Source organism: Sinocyclocheilus rhinocerous, unplaced genomic scaffold (genome assembly GCF_001515625.1).
Source record: "Sinocyclocheilus rhinocerous isolate Xijiao unplaced genomic scaffold, SAMN03320098_v1.1 scaffold148, whole genome shotgun sequence".
NCBI lineage: Eukaryota > Metazoa > Chordata > Actinopteri > Cypriniformes > Cyprinidae > Sinocyclocheilus > Sinocyclocheilus rhinocerous.
Window position 1 is genome coordinate 2,602,916 of NW_015653472.1, and position 19,029 is coordinate 2,621,944.

The 19,029-nt window shown below is 35.2% G+C and overlaps 2 protein-coding genes across 2 annotated transcripts in view; both read right to left on the minus strand.

The window, feature by feature from the left end:
- The window catches only part of LOC107716068 (CDP-diacylglycerol--serine O-phosphatidyltransferase-like), a gene marked incomplete at its 3' end in the record, with an annotated part of 21,335 nt that extends 4,361 nt beyond the window's left edge, over positions 1–16,974 (minus strand). The window contains exons 1-4 of the mRNA XM_016522388.1: positions 16,721–16,974; positions 14,516–14,579; positions 4,337–4,484; positions 4,048–4,145 (exon numbers count right to left, since the gene is read on the minus strand). Coding sequence (XP_016377874.1) covers positions 4,048–4,145; positions 4,337–4,484; positions 14,516–14,540 — 271 coding nt within the window. The remainder of the gene's footprint in view (positions 1–4,047; positions 4,146–4,336; positions 4,485–14,515; positions 14,580–16,720) is intronic.
- Positions 16,975–17,791: 817 nt separating this feature from the next.
- LOC107716069 (uncharacterized) overlaps positions 17,792–19,029 on the minus strand; it is a 9,160-nt gene continuing 7,922 nt past the window's right edge. Inside the window, exons 15-16 of the mRNA XM_016522389.1 lie at positions 18,037–18,208; positions 17,792–17,951 (exon numbers count right to left, since the gene is read on the minus strand). Of these exons, the coding sequence (XP_016377875.1) occupies positions 17,792–17,951; positions 18,037–18,208 (332 nt within the window). The remainder of the gene's footprint in view (positions 17,952–18,036; positions 18,209–19,029) is intronic.

Consider the following 19,029-nt stretch of genomic DNA (forward strand, 5'->3'; position numbering starts at 1 on the left):
TATTGTAAAGTGAACACCTGTGAACCATTAATAATAAGTAAAAAATTTTAATAACCTGTGAAAGTGAACCTTAATGTAAAATATTTTTTTATACTTTTAAAAAATGTTTTTAATATGTTAAAAAAGTACAGCAATACACAATAAAGCGCTATATAAATGCATAATTTATTCATTCATTCATTATTTTTGTTTTCATGTTTGAGCTTATATATCTTTATTACCATAATAGTTCGAGTAATTCTGATTCCTGAACAGTAAACTTTGAAGTGTCAGCTTTGTGAACATATGTTGATTATGTATCTAGTAAGAAAGACTCATAAGCAGCAACCTTTTTATTTTGGGTATGTCATTTCTGTCTCCATGCTGAAAATGGGGGGGTGACAGCTAAGGAGTTAATGAGTTATAAACCTTAATAACCTGTGAAAGTGAACCTTAATGTAAAGTGAACACACACTAATCATTTATTTATTATTAATGCACACACTGAAGGGTATTTTTTCCAGGTGAAATGTATTTTATTGTTGATGCACTATATCAGTAAACACAACAACTTGAAACAACGTTCCTGAGCATAACTGCACACGAAAAGTGGCTTATACAAGTCAACTCACATTAAACAATTCAGACAAAACAATCAAGTATTCCACCAAATTATAACTAAGCAACACATTTATATGACAAAAATATTTGATAAATGCAAGCTCAATAAAGGCACCTAAATATTTATATTTTATCTAATGTAACAGTTTTGAAATAATCATTAAATCAATTACCGAAAGCACTGTTACATAACATTATCAAATTAATAATCAATCAGTAATGATTTTTGATATCACGATAAAGCCCACTGTAACTTCAGTGTTTGTTTGACTATCAACACTTTCAGTAACTGCGAGCAAGCGAACCGTCCGCGGGAGCGCCGTCGCGGTTATTTATTTATACAGTAACTACATTGAACTAACACAGCGATATCAACACTTGAAAAACACAGTCTGCAATGTTACCTCACAGTTAGCTTACCCGTAAAATCAGAAAACACTGATTAATCACTGAGATAAAATTTCACTTCAGAGCACGTTGGAACAGTCTTAACAGCGTGACTTCTTCTCTTGAAAAGTGCCTTTGTTGTTATACAATTTCTGATCACACAAATTTGTGTCTTCTTTTGCCTTATTTGTTATACACTGTTACATTTTGGAAATAAAAAAGGATCACATCACCAAAGCCTGTGTCTGTAGTTGCCTGCGTGTACCACAGCCTGTAGTTGGCGCTGGTGAGCATTCGATACAAAGGCACTTTTCAAGAGAAGAAGTCACGCTGTTAGGACTGTTCCAACATGCTCTGAAGTGAAATTTTAATCTCACACACATAAGTGCTGATTTTACGGGTAAGCTAACTGTGAGGTGACATTGCAGACTGTGTTTTTCAAGTGTTGATATCGCTGTGTTAGTTCAATGTAGTTACTGTACAAATAAATAACAGCGATGTCTCTCCGGCGGACGGTTCGCTCGCTCGCAGGTACTGAAAGTGTGGATAGTCAAACACTCAAGTTACAGTGGGCTTTATCGTGATATCAAAAATCATTACTGATTGCTTATTAATATGATAATGTTCTGTAACGGTGCTTTCGGTCATTGATTTAATGATTATTTCAAAACTGTTAAGTTAGATAAAATATAAATATTTAGGTGCCTTTATTGAGCTTGCATTTATATAATATTTTTGTCATATAGATGTGATGCTTAGTTATAATTTGGTGGAATACTTGATTTTTTTCCCTGAATTGTTTAATGTGAGTTTACTTGTATAAGCTACTTTTCGTGTGCAGTTATGCTCAGGAATGTTGTTTCAAGTTGTTGTGTTTATAGTGCATCAACAATAAAATACATTTCACCAGGAAAAAAAAAACCTTCAGTGTGTGCATTAATAATAAATAAATGATTAGTGTGTGTTCACTTTACATTAAGGTTCACTTTCACAGGTTATTAACATTTGTAACTCATTAATAAATGATTATATATACTAAGGGTAATTTTGACAGGTTTCTAACGTTGATAGCTCATTAATAAATGGTTCACAGGTGTTCACTTTACATTAAGGTTCACTTTTAGAAGTTATTAACATTTATAACTCATTGATAAATGGTTCACAGCTGTTCACTTTACATCAAGGTTCACTTTCACAGGTTATTAACATTTAGAACTCATTAATAAATGGTACACAGGTGTTCACTTTACATTAAGGTTCACTTTAACAGGATATTAACGTTTATAACTCATTAATAAATGGTTCACAGGTGTTCACTTTACATTAAGGTTCACTTTTAGACATTAACGTTTATAACTCATTAATAAATGGTTCACAGGTGTTCACTTTACATTAAGGTTCACTTTTAGACATTAACGTTTATAACTCATTAATAAATGGTTCACAGGTGTTCACTTTATACTAAGGGTCATTTTGACAGGTTTCTAACGTTTATAGCTCATAAATAAATGGTTCACAGGTATCCACTTTACATTAAGGTTCACTTTTAGACATTAACGTTTATAACTCATTAATAAATGGTTCACAGGTGTTCACTTTACATTAAGGTTCACTTTTAGACATTAACGTTTATAACTCATTAATAAATGGTTCACAGGTGTTCACTTTACATTAAGGTTCACTTTTAAAAGTTATTAACATTTATAACTCAATAATAAATGGTTCACAGCTGTTCATTTTACATTAAGGTTCACTTTTACAGGTTATTAACGTTTATAATTAATTCATAAATTATTTACATTATGGTTCACAGGTAACTACTATTGGAATTAAAAAATGTTATTATTGATATTTCATCAAGCCATGGATGTGCTTTTATGATTTTTTCCGCCCCAAAATGAAGTTTGATAATTTCATCTTGATAAACAAAATATATCAGTTTCTAATCACTGCTGTGGATAGGCATCATGAACTTTTGCAGCGTATCATGGGTAAGGTACAGAGTAGATTCTGGTAAGAAACATTGTACAAAAAGTGACATGAGTCATGAGATATAAATGAGAGAACCACAAATACAACACCCTTCAGTCTCACTATAAAAGTACATTTTTGCTGCATCAAGAAATGAACCAGTAATCCGGTTTTGAATGAACTAAGTATTAATAAATATATTTATTAAGCATTTATAACATGTGAGTTAAAAATGGCTCACTATTTGGCAGGTATTGCATTAAAATCACCTTTTTTATTCATGCATTTATAACTGCTTATCAATGATTTATAATGCATTTGTAAATGAGTTATTAGTCATTTATGAGCACCTTTATAAACACTTTATAAAGGGAACCTTAATGTAAAGTGTTACCAACCTAACAGACATAGTAACAGACATCGCTGTATTGTCGTCACTGTGCTTTGTTCTGTACCATGCTTTTTGCACTTGTACACTTGTTTTTGCATTTTTTATTTACATTTTTAGTAGTTTATTTAATTAGATTTAAACTGTGTTTGTCTTGTAGTCTGCTTTTGTAGGGCTGTGGTCCTGGAGAAACACACTGTATGGTGGTAATAATGCCTCTAAAACTATAATAAATAATAATAAATAAATAAAAAAAACATTTCAATTCTCATTTCAAATGGCTTTCCGCAACAATTTGCCAACTGTTTTTTGTTTTTGTTTTTTTACATGTTTACATTTGGATTATTAATCCAATAGATTATTAATCCAATATATAAAGCAGGGGAGTCAAACTCAATTCCTGGAGCCCTGCAGAGTTTAGATTCAACCCTAATTAAACACACTTGATCCAACTAATCAAGTCCTTCCGGCTTATTTGTAAACTACATGGTATGTGTGTTGGAGCACGGTTGGAACAAAACTGCAGGGCTCCGGCCCTCCAGGAATTGAATTGAACTGATCATTTATTCCTTCCCTTCATTTTATTTTTAAGTGGTACTCTGTAAGGGGACTGTAGATGAAAGCATCTAAAGATATCTAAAGCAACAAGACTCACCCCTGGCCCCACTCCCTTGTATTTAAGGACACTCAACACTGCTCACCCAGTGCAGAACACGCATTTAGTTGCCTAGCAACCGCTCCATCTGCCAAATCCAGCAGATAACCGATCAGAACCAGCCAGCACGCGGCATGATGATGGCTGTGAATAACAACGGTGGCAGGGACATAAAGAAAGTACAAAACAATGAGAAAGTTAAACAAAACAAACTTCACTTTGAAATTCCTTCTTTCTACTGTAACACAACATTCACTTTATGAATTTTTATTGTTGTATTTTTGTATGCATTTGGTTTTCTCTGTGCAGTACAAATCAAAAGCATGAATGCATACCCATTGAGACTGCAGAGGATTGAGGCCATGCCCATGAGCATGTTGGCAACAGAAAGAGCGTTGGCAGCATTTTTACGGGCAAACTCCTTTAGATGCACCCAGTTAGCTTGTTCGTTTAGGAGCAGTTTGTTAGCGTCCTGGAAAAAGGCTACCAAAAAGAAACATGAGCAATTACACAACATCTCCAATTTGTCAGTTCATGGTTTGGAGAGTTCTCAGTTACGTAAAAATATATCAAAGGAGTGTTTAATTGACTGGATTCCACCAAAGTCAACTAGTTAAACTTTAAACTTTAAAATATCTAAAGTACAAATTCCTCCATAATCTAAACATGTGATGTTTGTAATTATTCACTGAATTTCTCTAAAACTTAATAACATGGTCATTTTAACATATTAAATAAATGACCACCAATGATTCTCTCACTTATTGCAGAAAGTGTTAAAGCCATGTTTGTCAGGGGGAAAAAAAACTTTTATATTATAATCTATGATTCTCTTTAACATGCATGACTCTAGCCGATGCCTTTGCACAAAAACATTACATTATGTTAATAATAAAACTATACAGTTGCAATGTGAAATAATACATGTAAAACTATGTCAAGACAGGCGGGGATATTCTTTATAGATGCTATGCCCTCACCATAAAAAAAAATTATCCTAAAAGTTAACTCCTCCATGAAGATGTTAAATAAACAAACAAAAAAAAGTGTACAAGGTGTAATTTTGGAGAAAAAAGTAAAAATTTAAAATCATTGTAGAAATTAAAAACATTTTAAAAAATGTGGCATTCAAAGGGTAATTAAATATGCACAAAAGACATGCTGAGGTAAAAAAAAAAAAAACATACACTTACCAATAGAATGCAACTCTTGCTCACTTATTAGATATGACCAAACAATGTGATTACAAATGTCTGCTCATCCCTCTGTACACCAAAACCACAAGGCACTATTACCACATCAAATGACACATTTTTGTGAGAGAACATTACTGAAGTTATGACTCATTTACAATTCAAACATCACATTGATCTAAAGTCATCAGCCCTCTAATCTGACAAACTAAAGCTCTAGAAAAGGTTATGTTCACACTGCAGACATTTGTTGTTCAAGTCCAATATTTAAGAAAGACTGTCTAAGCAACAGATTTCATTCAATCAGTCATTTTCCCAACCAGATGCAGCAAACTAGATGTAGGGAGAGAACTGGAAATGAGATGTTTGCTTATGTACATCATGGCATTTGGGCTAAAAAAAAAAAAAAAACACATTTGGCCTGCCAGTGTGAACGCCTAAAAGACACCTAGAAACCCCTAGTGATGGTTAAAGCATCAATACCTTACACTAAGAGAATTTGGTGCTGCTTTGACAAACATTTGATTGAGGGGTTATTAAAAATGGCTGACATCACCATTTTTACAATGAGATGTCTGTCTTTGTACAAGAAGTTATGCTTACTCACACCCACGACAACTGGCAATCATGCAGTGCACTGCAGATTCATATCCTGAAGCAGCATTCTCATAAATCATTCACTAATCAACCATTTAAATTGCCACTTTTTACTGAATCCAAGCACTGTTACAGCAATTTCACCTAGAAGAGCTACTGAGAATGCTATACTATACAGATGATAGCAAAATGTGTACATTCAGATTCACATTGTGCTACAAAATGAAAATAATATTAACAGTAAATATTCTCAAAACAGGTAAAATAAGCAAGAAAGACTTGTTAAAATTCGAGTGCTTTTCTTTATGTGTGGCCAAGACTGTTTTGCCACTGGAACACTGCAGTGATTTTCAATGAAGTCACACAAAGAGGTCTTTGTGTTGGAGCAAATCAGTGGGCATAAATTCAAAATGAACATCTCAAGTGGTTGAATGTGTGTTTTGCTAGAGAAATTCACATAATCATGGGTCACATTTTATTCATTATGCAGTATGTATTTGAAATATCTTTATTGGGATGTTAGTAGAGAATCAAATCCCCCATTAGCAGATACACTTTATGGACAAAAGTATTGAGACACCTGACCTAAATACAAACATGATACAAACATCCAAATACACAGACATTAATACGGAGTTGGTCCCCCCTTTGCAGATATAATGGCTTCCACTCTTCTGGGAAGGCTTTCCATAAGATTTTGGAGTGTTTCTGTGGGAATTCTTGCTCATTCATCCAGTAGAGCATTTGTGAGGTCAGACACTGATGTTGGACGAAAAGACTTAGCTCACAATCTCCATTCCAGTACATCCTAAAGTTGTTCAATGGGGTTGAGGTCAGGGCTCTGTGCAGGCCAGTCAAGTTCTTCTGCACCAAACTCATTTAATCATCTCTTTATGGACTTTGCTTTGTGCACTGGTGTACAGTCATGCTGGAATAGAAAAGGTCTAAAAATGTCTTGGTATGCTGAAGCATTAAAACTTCCCTTCAGTGGAAGTAAGCGGCCTAGCCCAACCCCTGAAAATCAGACCCATACCATTATCCCTCCTCCTCCCAAACTTTACAGTTGGCAAAATGCAGTCGGGCAGGTTACATTCTTCTTGCATCCTCCAAACCCAGACTCACACATCAGGCTGCCAAACAGAGAAGCATGATTCGTCACTCCACAGAACACGTTTCCACTGCTCCAGAGTCCAGTAGCTGCATGCTTTACACTACTCCATTTGACGCTTGGCATTGTACACGGTGATGTGAGGCTTGCATGCAGTTGCTCGTTCATGGTAACCCATTCTATGAAGTTCCCACTGCACAGTTTTCATGGTGATATTAATGCCAATGGAAGTTCGGATCTCTTTAGCTATGGATTCATTCAGCAGAGTGTTTGGTGACTTTTGCTCACTATGCGCCTCATCACTCATCACACTGTTCTGTGACTTTATGTGGTATTCTGCTTCATGGCTGAGTTGCTGCTGTTCCTAAACGCTTACACTTTCCAATAACACCACTTACAGCTGATTGTGGGATATCTAGCAGGGATAAAATTTCATGAACTGACTTGTTTCAAAAGTGGCATCCTATCACAGTATCACACTTGAAATCACTGAGCTCTTCAGAACGACCCATTTTTTTCACAAAGGTTTCTAAATGCAGACTGCATGGCTAGGTGCTTGATTTTATACACTTTCGGCAATGAGTCTGAATGAAACACCTGAATTCAATAATTAAGAGGTGTATCCCAATACTTTTGTCCATATAGTGTATTATGACAAAAAACACTAAAATGTCTATGCATGACAATCCATGTATTTTTCTTTGGCATGTGCTGCTTTTCTATGTGAGAGAAGCATGCAAGAACACATGCACATGTGTCATTAAGTGTAAACTTTTAAGTTCAGTAATACAAAAAAAAGCCTAACATTTACAAAGACATAAAAAAGGTTTAAAGGTGAAGTATGTAATTTGTGTCATTAGTGATCGAACACAGATAGCTCTGCCCCAAACCCACACTATTCATTGTGCCAATGTTGCTATGCCAGGCTGCTCAAACCAACAGAGCGATGTTTTGATAGTGCCATAAAACCAGAGTGTTTACACTTTTAGGGGGACTCAACCAGTGAATACTTTACTTATAGCTGTCTCTGCATATTAAACTGGGAGTATTCTTAAATATAAAAAAGTACACACTCCACCTTTAAGGAAGGGTTCCTGCTATTGTGTTTTGTAACCTGAACTTGATGTGACTCCAAAGCCAGTTGATTTCAAGCGACTCTTCATCTGAAAGAAAACAGTCAATGAGACACAGCACATGCCAACATACATAATTCACCATAGAGCTTAACGTTCTTTGTACTTTGAGGCAATTAGACCTCTCATTTCAAATGTTTTCTATAAAGTTTGTAAGGTTTATTAAAGCATGTCTGATATTTGTTGAGAATAACAATCTTAAATTAATAAAGCTGCTTAAAGCAAGCAGCCTATTATGGATTATATTGGTAGTGAAAGCACATACTACCATTGAAATGTCTGGGATCAGTAGAATTTTTTAAGCAATTAATACTTTTATGCAGCCGGGATGCATTAATTTGATCAAGTGACAGTAAAGATATTTGTAATGTTAAAAATAAATGCTGTTATTTTGAACTCTCTATTCATCCGAGAATACTAAAAAAATGTATCATGGTTTTCTCAAAGATATTAAGTAGCACAACTGTTCAACATTAAGAAATATTTCATGAGCACCATTTTAGAATGATTTCTGAAGGATCATGTGCCACTGAAGACTGGAGCAATGACTGCTGAAAATTCAGCTTTGCCATCACTGAAATAAGTTACATCTTAAAATATATAAAAACAGAAAAGTCCTCTCACAATTTTAGTTTTTACTGTATTTTTGATCAAATAAATGCAACCTTGGTGAGCTTAAGAGACTTACCGGCCCCAAATTTTCAAACAGTAGTGAATTGACCTATTATAGTTCAACCAAATGGTGTCTTTCATTTTTACACTACATGTAAATGCAAAAGGCTTTCATTTAAAGTCAGGATAGCCTATTATGTGTGAAAAATAATGATCCAAGTTTCAAAAAGTAAAATGCCTTGCACAAAATTATGCAAAATACACCAGTATTGGACTATCCGAACTAATAGATGAAATGTGGCATGCCAGTGTTGCAGTAAACTATGAAAGTAATGGCATCTTATTATTGTTTATCATATTATTATCTACAAATGCAATGCCATGGCACTAGTAATTCAGAATTACTAGTTATGCATTGTGTTTGCTTGTGCCACTGTCAAATTGTTTAACAATCACAATATTAATATATGGAGCTTCCTGTTTACAGACCCTTAAGCCAAGTTTACACTACAGGATTTTAAGCCCGATTTGCAAGTCAACCAGCTTGCCGACAGGTCGAGATGTGATCGTGGGAAAATCTCAACGACGAACTACTCAATGATGCATCAAAGAGGCTCGTTGACGCGACGGCGATGCCAAACAAATATGCTAAATATCTGGACCTGTCGGCCAACTCGACATCACATGGTGTCAGGTGTCACGACGAACTACAGCCAATGAGAGAGCAAGGCATGGGTTGAGGTAGTGATGGGAGAAACTAACCATTTTGAAGCTTCGAATCAACTGAACCAATTGCTTCGCAAAATGATTCACTGTTTAGAAGTGCTTGAAACACCACACGCTGGTGACGCCTGCTGGTCAAAACTGTATAAATGCAACAAAAACAACTTTTACAAACCCAATGAAAACGCTTTTTTGAAACTATAATAAATAACAAAATACTATTAAAAATTAAGTGTCTGTATAATAGGCCTATGCGTCTTTAAAATAATTATTATTAATTTGCAAGGGCTTGTTTTGTTTGTTTTATGGAGAGCTTGTCTAAACAGGCCAGTAAGAGACTATTAACTACTACACATCCTTTTAATTACACAAATGTCTCATTAAAAATGTCTACAAATTGATCAAACTGATCCGAGATCGTATAACCATAGACGCTGATGCAGTGGTTCGCCGCTGCGGGGCGATCTCAGTGAACTCGCATGATTCACGGGTTTACAGAGATCGCCCCCCTAAGGCGATAATTTTGAAATCATTGAAATTGAAATTTCGAAACATTTCGAAACAGTTATGACGTAACGAAGCCTCGTTTACTGCATTTTGATACGCGCTCCGAACCACTGTTTCGAAACAATTGATTTGCAAAGGTTTCGAAGCTTCATGAAGCAGTGTTTCAAAAGTGGCCATCACAAGGTTGAGGTCAGCGAAAGAAAAACAGCAGCAGCAACATGGCTTTGAGAAGAGTTTGGATACAAGAAATGGAGCGAATTTTTTTAGAACAAATCATCACGCAAACAGCTTGCAGCACTAATCTCTTCCCGACGTCCATTTTCAAATAAACGCGTCATTCCCGTTCAACTTCTCACGTGTGTTTTCATGACAAAACGTGGTTTGGGGAGTGGATAGAGTCATTGGGTGACAGAGTTGTTGTCAGCTCGTGTAGTGTGTGTGACCCCTGTTGCGGATCATTTATGTAGTGTCATGTAGTGTGAACACCACAACGACTTCAAGACAGACAGCAAGTCATGTAGTCTGAACAGCACAGTGATCTGTCAACGTTTAAAGTCGTGTAGTGTGAACTTGGCTTTAGATAACACTAGATAGTAGTAAACCTCAAACTACATATTACCTAGAGAATAGGGCTGGGCAATAAAACGATAATGATAATTATCGCGATATAATTTTCCTCGATAAAACGATAACAAGAGTTCGATAAATGTTCGATATAATGTTTATGCGCCATAAGCGGAACGAAACAGTGCTACTCATTTGAGCTGCGCAACACATGGAGCATTTATCCGCTCGGCTCAAAGTTCAAATGGCAGCGCAGCATGAGCTCACTAGAGCAGATGCGTTTACTCGCTGATAAGCCTTGGTCATGCGAGCACTAAACAGCGCTGTGAGATCCCGTGTGAAGTGCTTGAATTCAGCGAAGAAAACAAATAACTTGGTGATTTAGTTTAAAGCCAGATGAAACGGCGCTAACAAACAGCAGAAACACTGTGCGCAATGATACAGTCAGGTCAGAAAGCTTTTCAATCTACAAATCGCCATCATTTACCATGGCTTTTACTGTAGTAACTGCACCATGGTATTGTGGCAGAAATGTGGGATATTCATATAGAATTTTATTATATAATTAATGTAGACATTAATTAAATGTATTAAAGTAGTAATGGAATATAATTACAGTATTTGTTTGTTAAGCTATAGTGTTTGTGCATTTATACTAAATGTATTTAGACTACTGTTTTCATACAAATACCTAGAGAACCATAGGTACAAAGTTACATTTTTACCATGGTGTTGAGGTGCTGTATGTGTGGTTTTAACGGTGGTTATGATCTAAATGTATGCTACTATGGAAGACCAGTGGTTAATTTTAATAAAACTCAAACAGTCAGAATTAGGGGTGTGCAGCGGAGCCAGTATTTGTATCTGTAACTGTATCTTTAACAATCACAAAATTATTCATATCTGTATCTGGATTCGGATAAAACCGGTAGTGGGTGGGGCTTGATCCGGACGTTCGTACAGTTACTTGAGAAGATCATTATGTCTATGGTTTTACAGCCTATCTTTTTTTTATAGTTATCACTGAACAAATATGCATGTTTAACTCAAATAAATTTTTTTAAATGATTATAACATTTATTTTCATATCTTCGAACAATCGGAGCTGATACCCTTTATAGGCAGTGCTTCGAGATGTATTGCAGTTGTACTTCGGCAACGTGAGTTCGAATCCCAGCTTGGGGACCTTTCATGGTCCGATAAATAAATATTTAAATATCTTCAAATTAAAACAGTAAGGGTTCCTACACAGTTTGTAAATGGAAATTGATTTAAGTAATTTCTAGGAAATGCATGGAAAAAGGCAACTGCAACACTGCTATTTTATTTGCACTTTTTTCATTCATAGAGTTTACACTAATTTACTTCATACACTAGTTATTGCGTAGTAATTTTAGAGGTTTATGTAAATGATCATACTTTCCATTGGCTCACCGGTTCCTGCGCAAAGTATGGAACAGAGTATGGAAAAATATCTGTGTTTCGACTATTTGCCCTATGCAGTGTTCTAAAATATAAAATTAATAATTTCTAAAAATAAATTTATCATACAAGCAGAGAGATTTTATGACAAACGTTTTGTGATTATTTGAACACGACTGAATTAATTCAAGGCGCATTTTCATTACGCAGAACTCTTTAAGGAGTCTTTTTTTGAACTTCACTAAACAAATGTGTGTGTGCCACGCAAACCAGTAAAAGAAAGAAGAAAACGTGTAGGCCTAGTAGAAAATGTATATGTATCTAAGTTGTTGATAGCCTATTCTTGATAGAGAGCTGGTTTGGTTTTTGAGAGATGGCAACGCGGCTGTGCTTATTCCATTTATTCGTGTATCATATCGTACAAGGTTTAAATCATTGACATTTAAATATACACAAATAGCAGAATGTATATGATGTAGTATTTTAGTTGATATTACCATAGATACTGTATGTATAGGTAGATTCCTCATTAGCAACTGTTATGGGCCGCTATACGTAAGCTGTCCACCATATTGGAATGTCAAAGGCAGTCCGTGAATACTCGAGAGCAAGTTGCTGGTGCATCTGCACTACAACTGTAGTTATACGCATATATGAATAATATATATCTTCAGTAGACTTCAGAAATGCTTTTGCTAAACTAACACAATACAACAAGAGGAAGCTGTTAGCTAACAAGGCATTTAAAAGGTAGGCCTACTTTAGTTTGAAAACCTGTCATATTGAGTTAATACATTTTAAAAACACAAACCAACACATTTTTACCCGTGAACGTTTATCCAGTTTCTTCAGGAATTTAAATTTAGGCTGCACAATGTTGTTGCATCTTCTTGAAACTCATTGATTTTTATTGTGAGTGATGACATATAGACCGTTCCAAGATGGCGGACGCGTCCATGTGCTTGGAGCGGTCGAATAAGGAATCTACCTATACATATCTATGGATATTACTTTTGCCAAGCTCTGATTTCTGAGAGATGCACGGAGATGCAACAGCAATGCAGTTGTTTGATTTGAGCTCATTTCATTCATAAAGTTTACATTCTTTCACTTCACACACTCATTATTGCGTAGTAACTTTAGAGGTTTATGTATAATATCGCACTGATCCCCTGGCTCACCTGTTATCCAGCAAACACCAGGAGTGACTGTTCCAGCCTCAGGCGAATATTATTCAGCAGAATTATTTGTTATCCTTTATTCATTTTGAAGCCATTATCCGTGCTTTCCAAATAAGGTATTCGAATTCGGGCACACCCCTAGTCAGAATAATACATCTGCATCCTAACTCAAGCTACTACTACTGTCAACTCAAGCTACTGTCAAATGTGCATTTCTAAGAGACAAAAAATGTATTATTATTATTGTTTTTGCAGACTGCACTGCAAACTGTGCTTATGATATGCATCATCAAAGTCAGGCTACACAAACCTTTTTCATAATTTGAAACCATATCACTCATTAGAACATGCAGAAACTAAGAAATTAATTTTTCTATTAAGATATTTATTTTGTTAAGAAAAAATTACTGGAAAAGTGTAAAGAATTCAAAAACGTGAAGTGTTTATCATGTTCTGACCATAAAGAGTTTAAAACCACAATTAACGGTCTGGTTTCTAAAACTTTCCCTTATGGAGCAGAATTTTGCCTTTAAACTTAAAAGAAATAAAGATTTGAAATTTATCGTGATAATTATCGATATCGACTGATATGAAAAATTTTATCGTGATAATTTTTTTGGCCATTATGCCCAGCCCTACTAGAGAAAGAACTAGAACTTAGTCCAAAGTATAATGAAGGATGAGGTGATGAAAGGGAAGGACTTCCTTTGTTGTGGGAGTGTAATCTTAACAACTAACAGGAACATCAAAGAGCATTGCAACTAGGCTATATTTCGCCTAAAGACCCCAAGAAGCCATTAACGCAGGTCTTTGTGCATGTCTAGTTCCTCTGCTCCATGTGACAGAAGCCAGGGTTGACAGGATTAACATTTATCTGTTTCTACAACACTGTATAATACTGTACATATAGAAAGGCATAACTTAAGTTGTGTAACTGAACCTCAGTGTAACCTGGTAACAGTTAAAACCAAGAACTTATTTGGCAGCTAGTCTAAGAAACTATGGGACAAACACCACCATAGTCATAAAAACTAGGGCCCATACGTTCCAGTTAACAGATATACAAGCCAATTGCTACGAAACAACTATTCGGTTATCTATAAAAACTGCTTTGTCATAAGTTTGCATGTAAATGTATTTCATCAACCTCTTAGTTGTTTATTTGGTGATGGATAAACAGTCAAAAATGGGCTTAAATCCAGCTCAATACACTAAGTTAAAGTGCAACCGAGCCTCTAAAGTTGTAGGTCTGCACTCCGCATATGAGGAACTCCACACTTGTTTGTTTTTCTACAGCTTCACATAGTTTCAATCTTGTGCCAACCATCCCAAACCTTACCAAAGATTGTTGAATGTAAGAACACAGTTAGTGGCACTCATTGAAACAATCCTAAACATAAACAGCCATTTTCTTTATTGTGGGAAGCAGAAATGGCATGTGCCACTGCTTTGCATATAGTATTAATTTGCGTACCAGATGTGGGAGTCAGGAGGATCATGATGGTCAACAGATTTCTCCACGTCAACCAGCGCTGAAACTAAATCAAATAAGAAAGTCAGCTTTACCAAATGAAGATAAAAACAACATAATATCATGTACAGCACATAACAGGGTGTAATCTGTGCTTTCAAGCACTGCCTCTCACACCACAGTAATAACATGGTGCTTTTTTGTTTTAGTGCCAAAGTGTACGGCCTAGTCTTAAAGACCTACCTTACAACTTAAGGCAAAACACTACAACCATTGTTTTTCATTTTGAAATGGACTGGAGCTGTTTTACTTTTATTCTTCTTTCAGACTAGTCTAAAGAAAACATCCAAAATACACATTCAAGTGTTTTTTACCCTATTACACTTTATCTATGTGCATCAGTAGATTTCAATTACAATACATATCTTTTGGCCATTTATTGAAAATTAATTTCTTTCTGATGCACTGAGCCAGAAATATCCACTTCAGTAGCACTTACATACACCAAACTTTCCAGGTTTATTTCTATTTATATAGGTTTATAGGTTTTTACAAAGAAGTTTGTTATTATATCATTATGTAATATTTTATTTAGAAAAACATTGACTTTTTCCCCTTTTCTTTTCTGATTTATATGATAAAAAGAGATATCCAAAATCCTCTTTGTAAAAATTTTTAATATGCCAGCAAAATGAAACTAAAATTTTGAAACTTGATAATGCCTTATTTGCATATCCAAACACAACATTTCACAATAATAATAATAATAATAATAATAATAATAATAAATAGTTTTAAAGTACTGTGATTAATCAAATAGGGATGTACAGCCAAACCTAAATTTATTCAGACGCCAGATATAATTTTTGATTTTTTTTTTTTTACTAGTGGGTGCAAAGTGAGGATAGCAAAATAAAGTAAACTGTGACATATTATACCCAAAAATTCTTCATACAGTGGACTACCAGTAAAATTGATAAAAATTTGGGACCAAAAATTATTCAGACTCTTTGACCTGACCATGTTTTGCTTAAGTGTTATCTGACATTATCAAGAGGAATATGTTCTGACACAGTTTAACTCTGAGATCTTGTCATATTTTATTACCGTTTTCTAAACTAAAGCGCATGTGATAATGTGTGAAATGTTGAAGGTGTCTGAATAAATTTTGGTTGACTGTAAATGTGGTGGTATCTATTAGATTTTTAAAAAATCACCCTATTCACCCGTGTCATCCTGCCTTAAAGTTGGAACTGGACCTTTTACTTCTATTAATTATTATATAGGCCTAATCACATTTTAGAACGTTCATCACAGGTTTTCAATCACATTAGTAGACTTGTTGTCTTAAGTCAAGAGTTGCTTAAGACCTTCCCACAACGTTAAAAGGTTAAATCATAACAGTGCCTTTTTTTAAATAAAGGGTAATTAGAGCTCTGTTTAGTCAATAACAGGCTATCAAATGAATTAAAGACAAAAACTCCTCCTATAATACTACAGGAGTGATATGTGAAGGCGGGATGAGATCCATTCACATTGACTCTTGCCTCTGGACCACCTGTCTCTTACATAAGGCTCTTAGGCACGGAGTCGAAGACCATCTCTGACGCACTTAAGAGGAAAAACCGTTTTTCTCACAAGTTGTTATAACTACACTAGCCAATTCACAGGAATTGATGCGTTATTATTAAGGTTAGCCCGTATGTATGGTGAAACTGGCATTTTATGACTAAAAACAATCATATCTTCGGTAGGCTAATTCTTGAAATGTTGAAAAGGCTGCGTATGCGTAATTCCTGCGCAACCTCGGTTTTATTAGTTTACATAAACAACTGTGTAAGTTACTCAACATCAGTCAGTCTGATGAGACTGTCATGTAACGTTATATCAAGTTGCAGGTCATGGTTTCTGCGCTCACCTATCGTATCGTACAGCATTAAAAATGCGCGTCTGAATCTTTTCTGCGCTTTATTATAGAAACACTGAATGAAAATAGAGTGCTTCTTATTGTGCCCCTTATAATATCAAGCATTATTCCATTACGTAGTTAAATTAAGGGTATTAACGTTACTGAGCAAGAGCCTTTCAATATAACAATAGTGTTACGTTGCGTACATGAACAAGAATATAAAGCCCATCATATAGTCTCATATATCAAAATGTTTTGTTTTTTAAACCTGATATGTCACGCTCTGAGAACAAACTTACCTTCAAGGTCAAGCACAGAAGGATGCGACTCAAAATTAACGCAGACAAATAAAGTATTTTGGTGGTAAACTTCGACGACACAGTATTTATAATTCACATTCAGTGAAAACAGTTATGACTTTAAATGGACGAAGATTACATTTATATTACAGACTGCACCTGACTGTCACAGACAACGCTTTCCAGAATCCAGCGTATTTTCAGCGCGTCTCTCTGTAAAGGCATAGCAGGATTCGCTGGAATATTCCACCGGAAATGACGTCGAACAGTTCTAGTTCTTTCTCTAAGCACGTCACAATAAAAAAAAAAATTTTGTTTTTTTTAAATACACCACAGCACGATGGGGCTGTTCAGCGTCATCTGTATCTAGCCTTGTCCATCGGCGAGAATAGGAGGATGCAGAACAGAGGAGTTGGAAAAAAGCTGGACACTTTCAGATTCTCATATGTGTGTACAGGAACACTATTAACATGTGAACATAAGTCAAATTCACATATAAAATTTGTATTATTATATATCATTATTAATATTTTAATTATTATCACCGTATGCTATGCTATATTCTCCAGACAATAAAATAAGTTAAAGTTATACTGAGTTACCTGCACAGTATGTTTGGGTTAAATGTAAAAAATTGTTTCATTATGTTTTAACAAGACCTATTTACCTTACTACAAACTTTGTTCTATAATTTCTAGAACTAGTTTTCTCTTTGCCTAGTGAATTGTAAAGTGTCTTTTTTGTTGGTGTGTCATGACGCTTATAATGCTCTTATTTGTGACGAAATAGCAGCATAGTTGACATGTACTATATTTAAATGTAAAAAAAAAAACTATATATTTAAATGTTAGACATTATAAATGAACAAGTATAGTAGTATGCACAAGTTTGATGATATGCAGGGATCATCATAACAGAGCCTTAATAGTTTCCGCCAGTGTTCTTACAAAGTATTTCACAACACAACTTGACTCACAACAACAAAAGCTGAGACAGGGAAGGATAATGCAAATGTTTAATGTATTTAACATAACATCTAAACTTAAACTGAAAACGTAGTTTCACAAGAGCTTAATATTTGTCTAGAATGTTTGCGGCCTCAATTGTGAGGTTTGAAAGAACTTGGATCTTGCAGAAACTTTTCGGACATGTGTAGCAGACCTTGTAGTCCTGACAGACCCCTCCACCCTGCTGTTCATTCACGCATTTGAAGCCCAGAAGTGGATCAAATCTGCAGAATCAGAGCAGATGACTTTTAATCATTACAAAATTACATATGAAATTATTTTATTTGTTCATAATATTTTTAGCCTTACAGTTGAAAAAGGTTTCCAGTCAGCAGTGCAGGGCTCCCACTAATGGTTGTGACCTCAATAGCAATGGGCAGACTGCAGACCTTTGGTGGGATTATTATCTGAATATCTGTCAGGATCTCACTATCTCCTGGATCATCAGGGTCATCTCTGTCAAACCAAGATGTCCTACAACCTGATGTAGGGCATTGCTAGTTAAGTAAACTTCATGTAACATCAAATATTATGAATTTTAACCGAAAAGTTTCACACTTGTAAATGTAGATGCTTGGTTTTTACCTGGGGTCATAAGACCCTGCTTTGAAGGGCAATAATTCAGTGTACAGTGTGAAAAATGTTAAAATGTTACAGCTAGATGCTTAGCAACAGACACCCAACCTTATTGTAAAGTGTTAGTATTTAATTCATTCATTCATTCATTATTATAGGCAGTAGTGTAATGTAACGAAGTAATAATACTTTGTTACAGTACTTAAGTATTTTTTTGGGAGTATCTGTACTTTACTTGAGTTTTTATATTTCAGCCAACTTTTACTTTTACTGCAGGAAAGCAGGTTTGACGAATCAGTGGTCTGGCATCTGCAAGTTAGACTCCTAAAACACCTTTGCTCACGTGCAAACAAGTGCACGCACAACCATGGATGATTCATTTTCCACTGAAGTCGAGTCTGGGGTGTGCTGTGCGATACAGCATCGTCTGCGATAATGTGGTAAGTGTTGTTGTAATGATGTGTGATCTGACATGATCAAGTAGGCTGTATCACCAAATCACACACAGAGTGCACGTACGTTGATTTATTAGTCTATTAAAACACGAATCGGTTGATAAAAATGATTTAGTGATTCACTCATTACCACAGTCAAATGCTTTGTTTCTGAATGAATCAGTCGTTTGAATGAATCGGTTGAATCTCAATGACTCACTCATTAACAGTCACTTGCTGACACCTACTGTCGGTTTTAATTTCACATTTCGACTATTTTTTTCATGTTTTA